Source organism: Syngnathoides biaculeatus, chromosome 14 (genome assembly GCF_019802595.1).
Source record: "Syngnathoides biaculeatus isolate LvHL_M chromosome 14, ASM1980259v1, whole genome shotgun sequence".
In the NCBI taxonomy this organism is placed as follows: Eukaryota; Metazoa; Chordata; class Actinopteri; order Syngnathiformes; family Syngnathidae; genus Syngnathoides; species Syngnathoides biaculeatus.
Window position 1 is genome coordinate 21,258,597 of NC_084653.1, and position 13,490 is coordinate 21,272,086.

Sequence of the window (13,490 nt, forward strand, 5' to 3'; positions counted from 1 at the left end):
TTGTCTAAGAAATATATTTATTTTTTGCTTAAAATGTATGCTTTTGTAGTAAAGTACACTAGGCTAGAAGTGCATTGCCGTATCTGTAGCGACTCGGCCCCCAGCCTAGTAAACTTTTTTTAAAAAGTGCAGAATAACTAAACAAGCAACTCGCCTTCTTTGGAGCCATGATTGGGGGTTAATACGGTAGTCCCCGATAAGAAGAAAAACAACAGTCACTACCGGGACACGTCTGTGTACAGAGGCTGCGTTATACAGAATAACAAAAGTGCCCTGGTTGCTCTGCGTGCATTATGTCATTTCTGTTTTTTTTTTTCGGGGGGCGTTCGAATTGATATTAACAAAATGCGTCATGGGTGGGTCAACTGCTCACGCCACGCGTTATGTTATTTCCGGGATTCTTTGCGGGGGGGGGGGGGGGGGGGGGGGCATTCGAATACACTAACAAAACACGTGGATGGGCCAGCTGCTTGCGCATTACGTTATTTCCGGGTTTTATCGGGGCCGTTCCAATTGACAACAAAGCGCGTCGTGGGTCTGCTGGTCTGGCGACGCGCAATATGTTATTTCCAGGTTTTGTTGGGGGCGTTCGAGAAGCAAAAGAATCTACAAATTGTCATTCAAAAAACGATTTTTTGAAAACGGGGACATTCGAAAACTCAGGCTTTACTGTATTAACCTGTTACTTATGTAACCTATCTATGAACAATCAACAATTCTAAATTGTTAAACCTTGAAACCAGGTGGTCAAAAGGTTTATGCTAAATGTTCGATTTCTGGATGGATTTATATAATTCTTGTGGTGAAAATTAACTATTCCAATCAAACTGAAGTTAAACAGCCAGCTACAATGGAATGTTTGACATCTGATGCTCCAGTCTAAAGAATCACTAAATTTACAACAAGAAATATACTCGAAATACCAAGATCGATTTCGATTCTAACCAAAAATAGATTGCCACTTTGTTAACCTTTCCTGTCACTACCAGTACCAGTATCAAAGAATGTTTCCAAGAATTCTCAATAATCTACAGTTTTACAGCACATTTTTTTTTAATAACGCACACATACATACATCATTATACTATTTCCATCCATAGTAAAGCTACACATTTTGAAATCTGAAGTAATGCAAATTAAATTTGAATGTCAATGATAAAGTGATATCGTGATATAATGACCCTATCAAAACAATGACTGTGGGTGTCTTTATGACAACAGTATTCACATTTAGCCAACAAAATAAAGCACTGCTGAATGAATGAAGCCTGACAGCAGTGTGGGAGGTGACGTTCTTATTAGCACACTGATAATGGACCGTCATTCCTGAGATACGTTTCAGTCCACCACAGATGTGGAACTGTAAAGATGCAACAATGATCTTGTGATTTGAGCACTAACAGCTGGATGACGGGCGAAAAAAAACCTTATCTGTGAGGCTATTCTATTGTGGTATACTGTGCATTGTATTCACTGAAATTGTACATTAACACATACTTGAGATCAAGCGAAAAGCTGTAAAAAAAAAAAAAAAAAAAGAAGCACTCCAACCCACACTGCGTATCGTGACAGAACATTCCACTGTATCGTGTAGTATACCAGTTCTACCGTCCTAATGCCCCTTTCGACTGTAATCTGTGGAGCAGGACCGCTGCTCCAATAGAGGCAAAAATGCTATCCAGTTATCTTGCTACCTAAGGGTTGGGTTTAATAAAAATAAAAATGAAAAAAACTCTATAATTAACCCTTGGGGTGTGGCATTTGCAGACTCCCACACGATGAGATCTCATCTCAGAGCGAGTGTGAGAGAATATTAAAAAAGTTAAACAAATGTAGAAAAACCTTACCCTTTCCTTTTCGTTCCCTAGATGTCGAGGATCCACCTCTTCGTACGGGGGTACCATTCCCTCTCTCTTTGCCTGCTGGTATTCTTTTCTTAGCTGTTGGATTCGGTCTATATTGCTGCAAACAAAAGAAACTCATGAAACAACAATGCATGTTTTTTATAGGCATCTGTCTAATTGCTCAAGGCTGTCGTTCGAGTTATGAAAATGTTTACAAAACGCAATCCCAGTGAACAAATACAGTATACAGTATGCACAGGCAGAAGGAATAGTGAGGTTGATGGAGAAGAAACATCTTTTTGGAAGACTGTGAATGGCATTGAAAGAGCAAAATCTTTTAAAGATACGATCTATGAACAGGAGTCAATTAAAATGCTAAAGCTCAGGAGTGTCATGTTTCACAGACGGGGATGTCGCTGCAAAATTCTAGACAAGTTTATAGAGATTGTGCCATACTGAAGTAAGTAAAAGAAAGCAGCAGCGACCCGAGAATGGAACCTTGATGAACACCAGTATTGACTTGACAAATCCAAGTGGCCAGGGCGATATGATTTTAAATCAATACAATACTGCATTATGAAAATTATGATCGCACTTCTGCCATGAAGATGCTACAACAAATACTCGGGCATTGTTGACCAGGTGGAAAAAGTGCCGTACGGTCCCACAAATACGCACAACAATTACCGTTTTTCCCGCACTATAAGGCGCACTGCATTATAAGCCGCACCTTCAATGAATGGCATATTCTAAAAGTTTTTCATATATAAGGTGCACCACATTAAAAGGAACATAGAGTAGACGCTATCGTAGAGGCTGGGGCTACGTTATGCATCCATTAGATGGAGCTGCACTAAAAGCTCAATATTGATCCATATATAAGGCGCACTGTTGGCTTTTGAGAAAATTAAAGGCTTTTAGGAATATGGTACATAATTTTCATGAATAACTGCAACACACATGGAAAAGGTTTCGAAGAACGAGACTGAAGGAAGGACAAACAGCTAATGATAAAATTGTGGTCTAAGATGAGCAACATTATTGGCCAATGTGACCACATGCCTCCCACTTTTACCCTTCACATGAAAATAAATGTATATTTTAACAAAATCGTGTAAACTATTCCATGTTTCAATGTTGGTTGCGCATTCAATGCAAAAACCAGGGCTGTAGCCCAGTGACATTGTTCTTGGCATCTTGCAAGAGAGAAATTATTTGCTCATGCAAGGTTACACCAATAATAATTTTATAAATGTTTAAAATGAGTTGCAAAAATTTGCCATGGTGTTAATAACGCCGATATGAATATTTAAATAATCTGTTCCATTAGTAATGGTATAAGAATTACAGTGCTACAGTATAATCTTAAATAAGAAATGTCATTAAGTCCTATGAATATTTATAGGGATCATGATGAGTACGAAAGCGCACTTTACTGATACATTTTCAAAAGTTTAAGATGAAATAAGTATGGATGTGGTGAGACTACCAATAGTTTAGATCAATTGTAAATCATAAATATTAAATACGCAAAAAAAATACTGGATCAAGAGATTTGCCAAATCCCAAATCATTTATAGATTTGAACATCAGACATCATTACCTATTTAAAACGTAATGTCTGGCGGACCAAATAAAAAATAAATAAGCAAAAAATCCATAAATATAGTTCCCCCTTATTGTGTTTCATGTTTAGTATGAAAGATATCAGATGTTGTGCGGGTTTAGGATTCTTGATTATATTATGATATGTGAAGTTTTAGTAGTGGGACCAAAAAAAAAAAAAAAAAAAGAAAAAAAATCAATGAGGTTTTTCAGGTCAAAAAGAGAAATAGATGATAGTCGACCCCTTCATTCAGCAGCCATTAATTATCATATTTTCCGCACTATAAGGCTCACCGCATTATAAGGCGCACCCTCAATGAATGGGATATTCTAAAACTTTTTTCATATAAAGGGGGAAAAAAAATGCTACAGTAGAGACTGGGGTTACGTTATACATCCATTAGATGGAGCTGCACTAAAGGCTCAGTATTGATCCATATATGAGGCGCACTGGATTATAAGGCCTACCGTCAGCTTTTGAGAAAATTAAAGGCTTTTCGGTGTGCCTTATAATGGGGAAAATACGGTAATTGAAGTGAAAGTGTTAAATTCCTAGTGCTGTTATATACTGTACAGCAGTGGTCCCCAGCCTTTTTATCACTGCGGACCGGTCAATGCTTGACAATTTTTACCGCGGACCAGGTCTGAGGTTGGATGTGTAGTACGTTGTTTGTTTGAATTGATCATTTGTATTGAATATCAACTACAATACACATGATAATGAATAGTCAAATAAGAATATAATAATGACATAACTAAAATAAACATAAAAATATTGAAAAATAAAGAACAAGAACCAGTCATTTTAAATTTAAATTCTCTTTTATCAAAATATACCTACACACCAGTTCAACTTTCTTTCAATTATTAAACACTCCATGACAGCTGAAATAAATTCGTCAGTTGGAACCATTTCTTTCTGTTGGCGACCACGGCCCTAGCACTCTCTTAACTGGTCCAAGCCTTCAAAATAAGATACAGCTACGCCACGAAAATGAATTTAAAGTGCATGAAAATTTTACTCGCCATAACGCATAAATCAATGGGAGCCCTGAGCTTGTCCGTCTGCAACAAGATGGTATATCCAGTCTATTACGTTGTTTTGTTTTGGTTGCCGTCACTCCAGAAAACCCCGGTTCACAGAATTGTCGGAAATGAGAGAAATCTTTGCCGCGGCTCTTGGTTCCCCTCTGGCTAACCATCTTATTTCCGTGTATAAGAGAAGCATCTGCGTCCATCTCTTCACAAAGCTCCTCAAAAAGGCACGAGTTAAAGGACTGTTTTGATGTGGCTAATAACTTTCTTTTTCTTGGAAGTTGTAGGCTCTTCTTCAATCTCTTCACTGCGCCTTTTCCCCTTTTCAAAAAGACGTGTTTTTTCTAGCTTGTGAGGGTAAATTTGACGCTCAAGTGACCGAGATGTAACCCAGAGAATCCAGTAATTTTCCAAAATAAAATATTTTTCAGACTGGGATAATGAATACAACGGAACAAATTCATTATTATTTCGGCGGCCTGGTGGCAATTGATCCATGGACCAGGAGCGGTCCGCGGCCCGGGGGTTGGGGACCACTGCTGTACAGTATAAACTGGATTGATTCATCTTTTTTTGGCATACAAGTCAACATCCGAGAGAACAGCGCTTATAGAAGAGAGCGTTGTAGTGTGTGCACTCTCCCTCATGTCCACTAGTAGAAGATCATTAAGCTCTGTCGTAAAAGGATGAACTGGACGAGATGAAGACCGATCAATGTCTTATCTGTCACTTCCTGTACCTTGCATTACTCTGTCACTCCACTGTTCTCTCATACTGATTTCTAGTGGATATGGAACACAAGCAACATATATGTGCACTAAACCATGTGGTAAAGTAACCACAAGTGAATAAGTAAATGTGTTATCCATTCTTTTTCGGAAAATCCATCTCTCCATCCCTCTTATCTCTTCATCATGTTTATTTCCATCTCCTCTGCCCTGGCTCCTCCCCATCTCCTTCCCTCATCTTGGCCTTCATCGTTTGCGTCTCCCTAATCTCCCGAGCTTGTGTTTTGCGCTAATTAGCTGACATCTTCGCTAATGAAGTTCGACAACAAAAGATGACCAAGGATGGCAGGTGGGTCAGTGAGGAGCGGTACTGCGAAAAGTAAAACGTGCGCAAAAGAGAGAGACAGACTTGTGCAGTGTAATTGTGTTATGGGGTTGGTACTTATATTCTCGCGGGTTGTGCCATGGCTCACTTTGCTCTTCAGGCTAACAGGAAACGACACGTGTTTTAAAACGCAGCTGACAGGATATGACACCGCTCCTTTTGCAGCGTCGGAGAGTAATTACGCTTCTGTCAACTGCCATGACATCAATCAGAGTGGCTGTCTTAATGCTTGCATGTGCTAAACTCAGTGGTAGAAAAGGCTGCCGTCGTGTCTTCACGGCGGTCCGGGTGTCTCATTTAACAGTGAAAATGATACGCCGTAAAATTATGTAGACAGGTGTTCTGCGTGCTCATGAGGTGCTGCAGGTGGTAGAATGGCTGGCATCAAAGTCTCATCGGCATGCTTTCCGTCTACTTTACCCTTTGACTTGGCAGATGGTTTATTAGTCCAAAAAAAAAAAAAAATAAATAAAAAAATCTACCAATAGGTATGTTTGTGAGTGGACAATTAAGCGTGTCCTTTTCAACTTTACAACTGTTCATCCATCTGTTTTACATTTTTCCTACCGCTTATCCTTACAAGGGCCACGGATGAGCTGGAGCCTAACCCAGTTGACTCTGGGTGACCTGAACTGGTGGAAAGTCAATCACATATTGTCCAAACATTCCAATTTTTTACATCACTTGTCCTCATTCATTTGAGAGTCATTGCGTATATGTGCCTCTGATTGTCTGGCAATGGGTCATATGTAGGGCGAGGGTTAGGGTCACCCTCAAAGTCAGGTCACCTGTGACCCTGAACCTACTTAGGTAAAATACATAAAATGCAGTTCACGCAATTGCCTATTGCCCCTTATGCATTCAATGTTTTTAAAGGGATAATATAATGGATGTTTTGGAGACAAGGTTCCAGAGAGCAGACTTCGATGGTTTGGACATGTTCAGAGGCAAGAGAGTGAGTATATTGGTAGAAAGGTACTGAGGATGGAGCTGCCAGGCAAAAGAGCGAGAGGAAGACCAAAGAAAAGGTTGTTGGATGTTGTGAGGGAGGACATGAGGACAGCCAATGTTAGAGAGGAAGATGCTTGAGATCAGCTTAGATGGAAAAAGATGACACGCTGTGCCGACCCCTAACGGGACAAGCCGAAAGGAAAAGAAGAAGAAGATATAAAGGTTTCAAAAATACAATACCATAGGGCTGCAACATTCTAACATTCTAATAACTAAGAACTCAATTTAAAACAAATTTTTCTAATTTTCTGTCTCAAACCTTCGCAGCAGTATTTTTTTCCCCACTTTGTTACATCAAATATTTTAGTTTGCTTTTAACTTTTTGATTTGATTTTTGCAGAACTTAGAATGAAAACCAGGTTTCACTAGGGATGTTGAGGAAAAAAAACTGAAAAGAAACCAAATATTTACAGCTAAGTTGTGGGAGGGGGACTAAACATTGAAGCAGTAAAATTATGACCATACAATGCTTTCCCTTCCGCAATGGTTAACTTCTTGTGGACTTGCATAACAATTGCCATATATTCAAGTTCAATATCAATACCAAAAAAATGCCTGTAAAGATGCCATAGGTTTAATAATGGCAACAGATAATAATCATTATTTGGTTTAATATTCTTTATTTTCTGATTGGGGATAATGCTATCAAATCCAAATTAATCAGCGGTTCTTTTTGACCATAGAGGTGCGGTGGTAAACGTACCCTGAACACTGTCATCACATGTGAAGCATAGCATTTTTATTGATTAAATCATTGTCAAAATTGTCTTTGTGCAAAAAAAACCCCCAACAAAACAAAACAAGAGGCTACTCATTTGTCTGTCAATAACTGCCTCTCTAGCCTTATAAAATGAACGGCGGGTCCTTCTATCAACCCGAGAATGAAGTTCCTGCCTGTGTGTGCTTTTATAATGTAAAATTGTAGGCGGATGTCCTTTACATGAAATGTATTTTTCATTGCGGACTACTTGTCTAAATAGGGGGCGGTGGGGGGGGGGGGGGATCATAAATGGGAGGAAGAAAGTGCAATAGGGTGAAGAGAGGCCCAGAAAGGCTTCATTGAAGGGAGGAGAGCAAGGGGGTGGAAAGGATGGCAGATGAGTGCCTCTTGAGAGCTTTCCTTATTAGCCAGGCTGAATCATTCACTTTGAGTCCAGGAAAACACACATGCGGGCCCTTTTCACGACTCTCCATCTCCACCCCCCTCACCTCTTCTCGTTCCTTTCTTTTATTCCTCTGTACATTCTCTGCAGCAAGCATCTCAATTTAGTCAGTCCCCTATTTTTCTCCACTTTCACATCTCTCTCTCTCTTCCCAGTCTGCTTTGCCATTTCTGCTCTCAACACTCAATGACCCCAATATCAGCATTGTCTTAATAATCCCAAAACATTCACGCAATTTTGCTTCGGTACAGTGTCCACTGTTTATTTATGTGGACCCATTCCGGTCTCATTTAAACCCACAGATGAGTCATTCCGAAGCTCTAAACACATTGTCCCTTCCATTTCCTCAAAATCTTTCTCACTCACCCTTCAATCTTGTCTGTCTTTTTTTTGTAACCCTCACGCAATCTCTACATTCTGTGGCTTTTTCATGCTTTTTGAACTAAATACTCCCTTTTTCCGAGCACTTCCGTTTAACGTTTTGTTCCCTTAGCTCGAAACACTCATTGCAGCTCTTTCTTCTACATCACTATTTTCTGCTTCATCCTTTCCCCTGTTTTCTTTTCTTTAGCGTCCCTTCTCTTTATTCCTAATCCTACTTGACCTTCCATTTGGCCTCTTTTTACTTTCAAGACACTTCAAATCCCTCTTCTTTCACATACTCACGATGGTCCTTGAACCTCTTTAGCGGTTACACTTTTCAACTAAAAGTGCATCGAAATTTTCTCCTGGATTCCAATATGCAATAAAAAAAAAAAAAAAACAATCTGTCGCAGTGGTGATTATCAAGAGTTTCTAATTTCTTACTTTTTTAACAAGTGAAAAACTCCATGATCTAACACAATTTGTAGCAACATTTGGTTGGCATCTTCCACCTTCTTTTAAGGTAAATTAAAAGTAACGTAAATCCCGGCCTATAAGCCACGTTTTTTCACATGCTTTCAACCCTGCGGCTAATGCGGTGATGCGACTAATTTGTGCATTTTTTTCTAGCGGCCGCAAGGGGGCGCTCGAGCGGAAAAAGAGTAAGAGTGAGACAAGTGGAATATATGTGTTGAGGAAGTGACTTTTGCCGGTATGTTTTTTTTAAACAGACCCTGTTAGCGCTGCTCTAGCGTTACCGCTGCGCTAGCGCCTTGCTGCTGTGTTACTGCCATGTCTCAGTGATGTTTACCGGTAATTTTTTTTTTAACTGGCTCTGTTAGCGCCGGGCAAGGGTTAGCGCCGCGCTAGCTGTTGCTGTTGTGTTACTATGTCAGTGATTTAGGGATGTTTTTTTTTTTTTTTTTTTAATCCGGCCCTTTTAGCACTGTGTTACTACTGTGGACCTGCCGCAGCTGTTTTTTTTTTAACCGGTATGTTTTTTTTTTTTTTTTTTTTTTTTTTTTTTAACCAGCCCCGTTTCTGCTACCGTGTTGTTTCTCTGTTAAGCTAAAATAAGGTATTAAAACTTTGAAAACTGTGTATCTGTGTACCGTCTTTCTTTGTAAATATCTCGTGTATCAATGTGGGTTTCAATGTGGGCACTTGCGGCTTTTACACAGGTGCGGCTTATGTATGTACCAAATGGTATTTCCTTTACAAATGTACTGGGTGAGGCTTATAACAAGTTGTGCTATGTAGGCCGGGAATTACGGTAATCCATACTTTTTTTTGTTTTATACTGATAATCTTGTTCAGGTCGAGGGCAGTTAGAGCCTATCCCTTCTGACTTTAAGTAAAAGGTGGAAGAATATCTGGAGTGGTTGGCAGTCAATCACAGGGTACAAATTACAAAGCGCAGGTAATTAAAAAAGTGAAACTTCAGAAATGGTCAGACTAAAGTCATCTAAGATCAAACATTTTCTATTCCTGGCAAATTTTATTTCCGTTATCTTCAGTCAAAACGCCAGCCATGAAATAAGTGTTGGCATTTACTGTTTATGTTAATGGAGGTCAAACTACAAGTCGGCCGTGTCACTTCAGTTGGTGAGAAGCCAAAACGACACGTTGCTGTTGCTACGCTTTTTATTCCGTTTTTATCGTGCCTTCTGATCCTTGACATTAATTTGCTATTGATCTGTCTTTCTCATGTGCAATAATAATGCAGTGGCTCGGGCTCACTTCACTCCTTTCTCTCCAAAGTGATTGCATTGTAATTGGTCAAGAGCCAGAGGTTGTTTTTGTTGTTATGGCAACTTGAGAGCACTTGGCGTGGTTTGGTGGTGGTGGTGATGGTAGTGGTTGGGTGGAGATATGAGGGGCGGAGGGCACCCACTCAAGACTGTAGGGAGCACTAAAGCAAGGCTTTCTCAGTCACTTCAGAAAATTGACATTGTTTGACGTAGTTCCACCCGACTGTGTGTGTGTGTGTGCACACGAAAGAAACTGTGTTCAATGTGCAATTCAAATCCTCTCAAGAGCAACATATACGGCTTGTGTTGAATTATCTCTCACATTCTACCCCCCTTCTTGCTTCCCTTTTGCCTTCTGGAGTCTCAAATCAAGTACAAACGCGGGTGCTTATTTTGCTATGTTTGTAATTCTGCATTTAATGGGTTCACCAAATGAGGCTGCATTAACGCTCGTGCTCTTTGCAATAATAAATTTTGGAGTACTTGGGAGTGAACAATGCACCGTATTAATACATTTTGTTTGAAATAATTACCCTTGAAAAGCGCAGTTGCTTGGAAAAATGGATTTCGGGACAGAAGAAATTGAGAAATTGGACACTACACAGAGCCAGATGCCTGTATGCACTATAACATTCCTAAGTGGGAACTTATCAGTTTAATCCTTATATCAAATATTGTATATTGTTGAAAAGCGATTTAGCTCATTATGAAATTATGGCTCATTTTCTCCCATATATTTGGGAGAGTTTGTTTGGTCCAATGAAAAGGTTGAATTTTTTGTCCATAATTCCAAAAGGCGTTGCTGTGTTATTGTTTGGTGCATGTAAAACACTGTCACCAAAAGAACATCATAACCTTTGGGGGTATTTTTCTAAAAATGGAATTAAGGCTTTCGACAAGGTGGAGGGTATAATGAACAATTCGAAATGGCAGTCAATGTTAGTAAATGACAGATACCGAGATGAGAATGTACAACCAGTGGCAAGCCTATATCTCCTCAAGTCAGGGACCAAACGCCATCCGTCAAGATGACAATGCGGCGTTCATCTGATATTCTCTCAAGAATTAGCGCTCACAAAGAATAGAGTGGCCTGCAACAGAGCTCAACAGGAGTATGGTGATCAGCATTAGAAGGTGTCTGGCTATGCACAGATTTTCCAAGTTCTCCAAAGACCCTTTGCTAAAAGAATGATTTGTAAAATTACCAATAGTTATATTTAATTACTTGTTTCTGATAAAACCTGAACCATGCAATCTGGACACCAAACAAAAGTCAATGGCAACACAAACTGTAAACATTGGCAGTAAGTGCATGCTATTTACAACCATCCATCCATTTTCTTCACCGCTTATCCTCACAAGGGTCACAGGGAGTGCTGGAGCCTATCCCAGCTGTCAACAGCCGGGAAGCAGGGTACACCCTGAACTGGTTGCCAGCCAATCGCAGGGCACATAGAGACAAACAGTCACGCTCACAATCACACCTAGGGGCAATTAAGAGTGTCCAATTTATGTTGCATGTTTTTGGGATGTGGGAGGAAACCGGAGTGCCCGGAGAAAAACCCAAACAGGCACGGGGAGAACATGCAAACTCCACACAGGCAGGGGTGGGATTGAACCCGGGTCCTCAGAACTGTGAGGCTGATGCTTTACTTACTGAGCCACTGTGCTGCCTATGCTATTTACAAATGGGGAAAAATTTAAAAGAAGAAAAAAAAAAGGCTTTTCAATAGTATACATTTGAAATATGCATTTTTACAGAATAATCAAGAATGTGAATAAGTGGCAAAATACCACCAATAAGCGTTTTCCATGAAAAATGAGAGTAGGTTCCTCCGAAAACAATACAAAATATAATACGAAAAATATATTTAAAATATTTTAGCAATTTCATGTTCAAACTATAATGCATCGCGGCATCTTGAGGGATTTATGTTGCCAGTAAGGCCCAAAATGGCAGCCTCGTGAGATTGATTAATTATTCTATTTAATTTGTACTCCACAAATGCAACATTAACAAGACCACAGTATTGATTTGCGGTGGCACACACAAAGTAGTCTTAAAAAAAGAGGGTAGTACAGTTTGCAATATTTGATTTGAGTCCTTACCTGTCATTGAACGTTGCAGACGCGGGAACTGTGGATGTCCCAGCTGCTTTTGGTTTGTTGACCTTTGCATAAAGCCTATCAAACGGGTCTTCAGGTACGGCTCCCGGGTCACAGCCGCGACTGGCTTGCCCAGAAAAGGTTGATGGGCCTTGGGGAGAAGGGGTCCTGACATAGCTATGCTGGACTGTATTATGTGGAGAGGACTGAAGCTGTCGCTGTGCCGGGGAAGCCAAATTACGGTCCTTAAAGGACTGTATTCGGGCATAATTGGGATCTGTATCCTCGTCCCCAACTTCTTCATATATGGCTCCGCCACCTGCGACTTGGTCTTTGGAGGGTTGCTCATGCAGATCAGGATTTCTGGCCTCAATTCTGACAGATGGAAAGACAAAAAAACAGCTTCAGTTAAAACATCTGAAACATTGGAAACAGCTGAGTAGAAAGAAAAGAAAAACAACTAAGCACAAAAGTCCACGTTTTACTTTGGGATGTTTGGAAAGACTGTGATTATGGGCCAAAAGGCTGTGTGAAATTAAGGGCATTTTTTAATGAAACTACACAATAACTGCTCCATTTAATCTCTTAGGCTCAGCTTTGACAAAGATGGAGCAGTGAGGAAACAAAAATCAATGTAAAAAGGTATAAAAAGATTGCTAATTCCAATGTTTGTGGCAGAAGCCTTTTTTTCAAATCCAGAAAAAACAAAGATGGGGGGGGGGAAATCGTATATCCCACCTCGCACGCTCATCTTTCATTCTCTCAAATTCCAGGTCAGTCAGAGCGTCTGACTTCTGACGGTGCAAAGCTGCTTTGGCGTCCTTCTTGTCCTCTTTTTTCTTTCCGAATCTGATCAGGACATGGTAATGGAAATAAAAGTCAAGAGGGGGGAAAAAAACAGTCCATTAACAAAAGGGCTCTCGGCATAAAATAAGGACATTTCAAATAAAAAAAGTTGAGTTGAGAATTCTAAACAAAGAAAACAGTACTTGTTGTTTTACAATTAATATTCAACAATAAATATAATTTCATATACTCTATAAAAGGGGTGACCAAACTTTTTTACTCCAAGAGCTACTTTTCAAGCAGCAAGCCTCTCGCGAGCTATCAACGGAGGGTGGGGGTGGGCGTGTGATGTTCCCAATGTTATGTTATTAACGTTATGCGCAATATTATACTATAGATAAATAGATATGTATATTTAAAACACAGAATTAGCTTTTTGTGCAGTGTATTGTCTGTGCTTTCATCCTGGATCAGGCTGTGCCAAGGTGGAATTTTTAAATTACACACCATCTCATCCTGCACTTTCTACTTTGGCTTCAGACCAGAAAAGAGAAAATCTTGTCCAGTTTAACCACTTTTCTTCGATTATTCACATACTCCGACAGTAATTGCATCTTAAAACAACAGCATTTCTTTTTTAACTTTCTCCATTAATATCAAAAGTAGCAGCACGTCTAGCTCGTCTTTGCTCTACGTCGCCCAGACTGTGTTGC

General features: G+C 39.8%; 1 protein-coding gene across 7 annotated transcripts in view; it reads right to left on the minus strand.

Annotated features, from left to right (window-relative positions):
• LOC133512592 (partitioning defective 3 homolog B-like) overlaps window positions 1-13,490 on the minus strand; it is a 193,366-nt gene that overhangs the window by 78,656 nt on the left and 101,220 nt on the right. For all 7 annotated transcript variants that reach the window (XR_009798215.1, XR_009798214.1, XM_061842372.1 and 4 more), the window contains 3 exons: window positions 12,730-12,840; window positions 11,995-12,366; window positions 1,848-1,962 (listed from right to left, as the gene is read on the minus strand). Coding sequence is in view for 5 of the 7 variants with exons in the window: in XM_061842372.1 (XP_061698356.1) it covers window positions 1,848-1,962; window positions 11,995-12,366; window positions 12,730-12,840 (598 nt within the window). In the remaining 2 variants the exon portion in view is untranslated. The remainder of the gene's footprint in view (window positions 1-1,847; window positions 1,963-11,994; window positions 12,367-12,729; window positions 12,841-13,490) is intronic.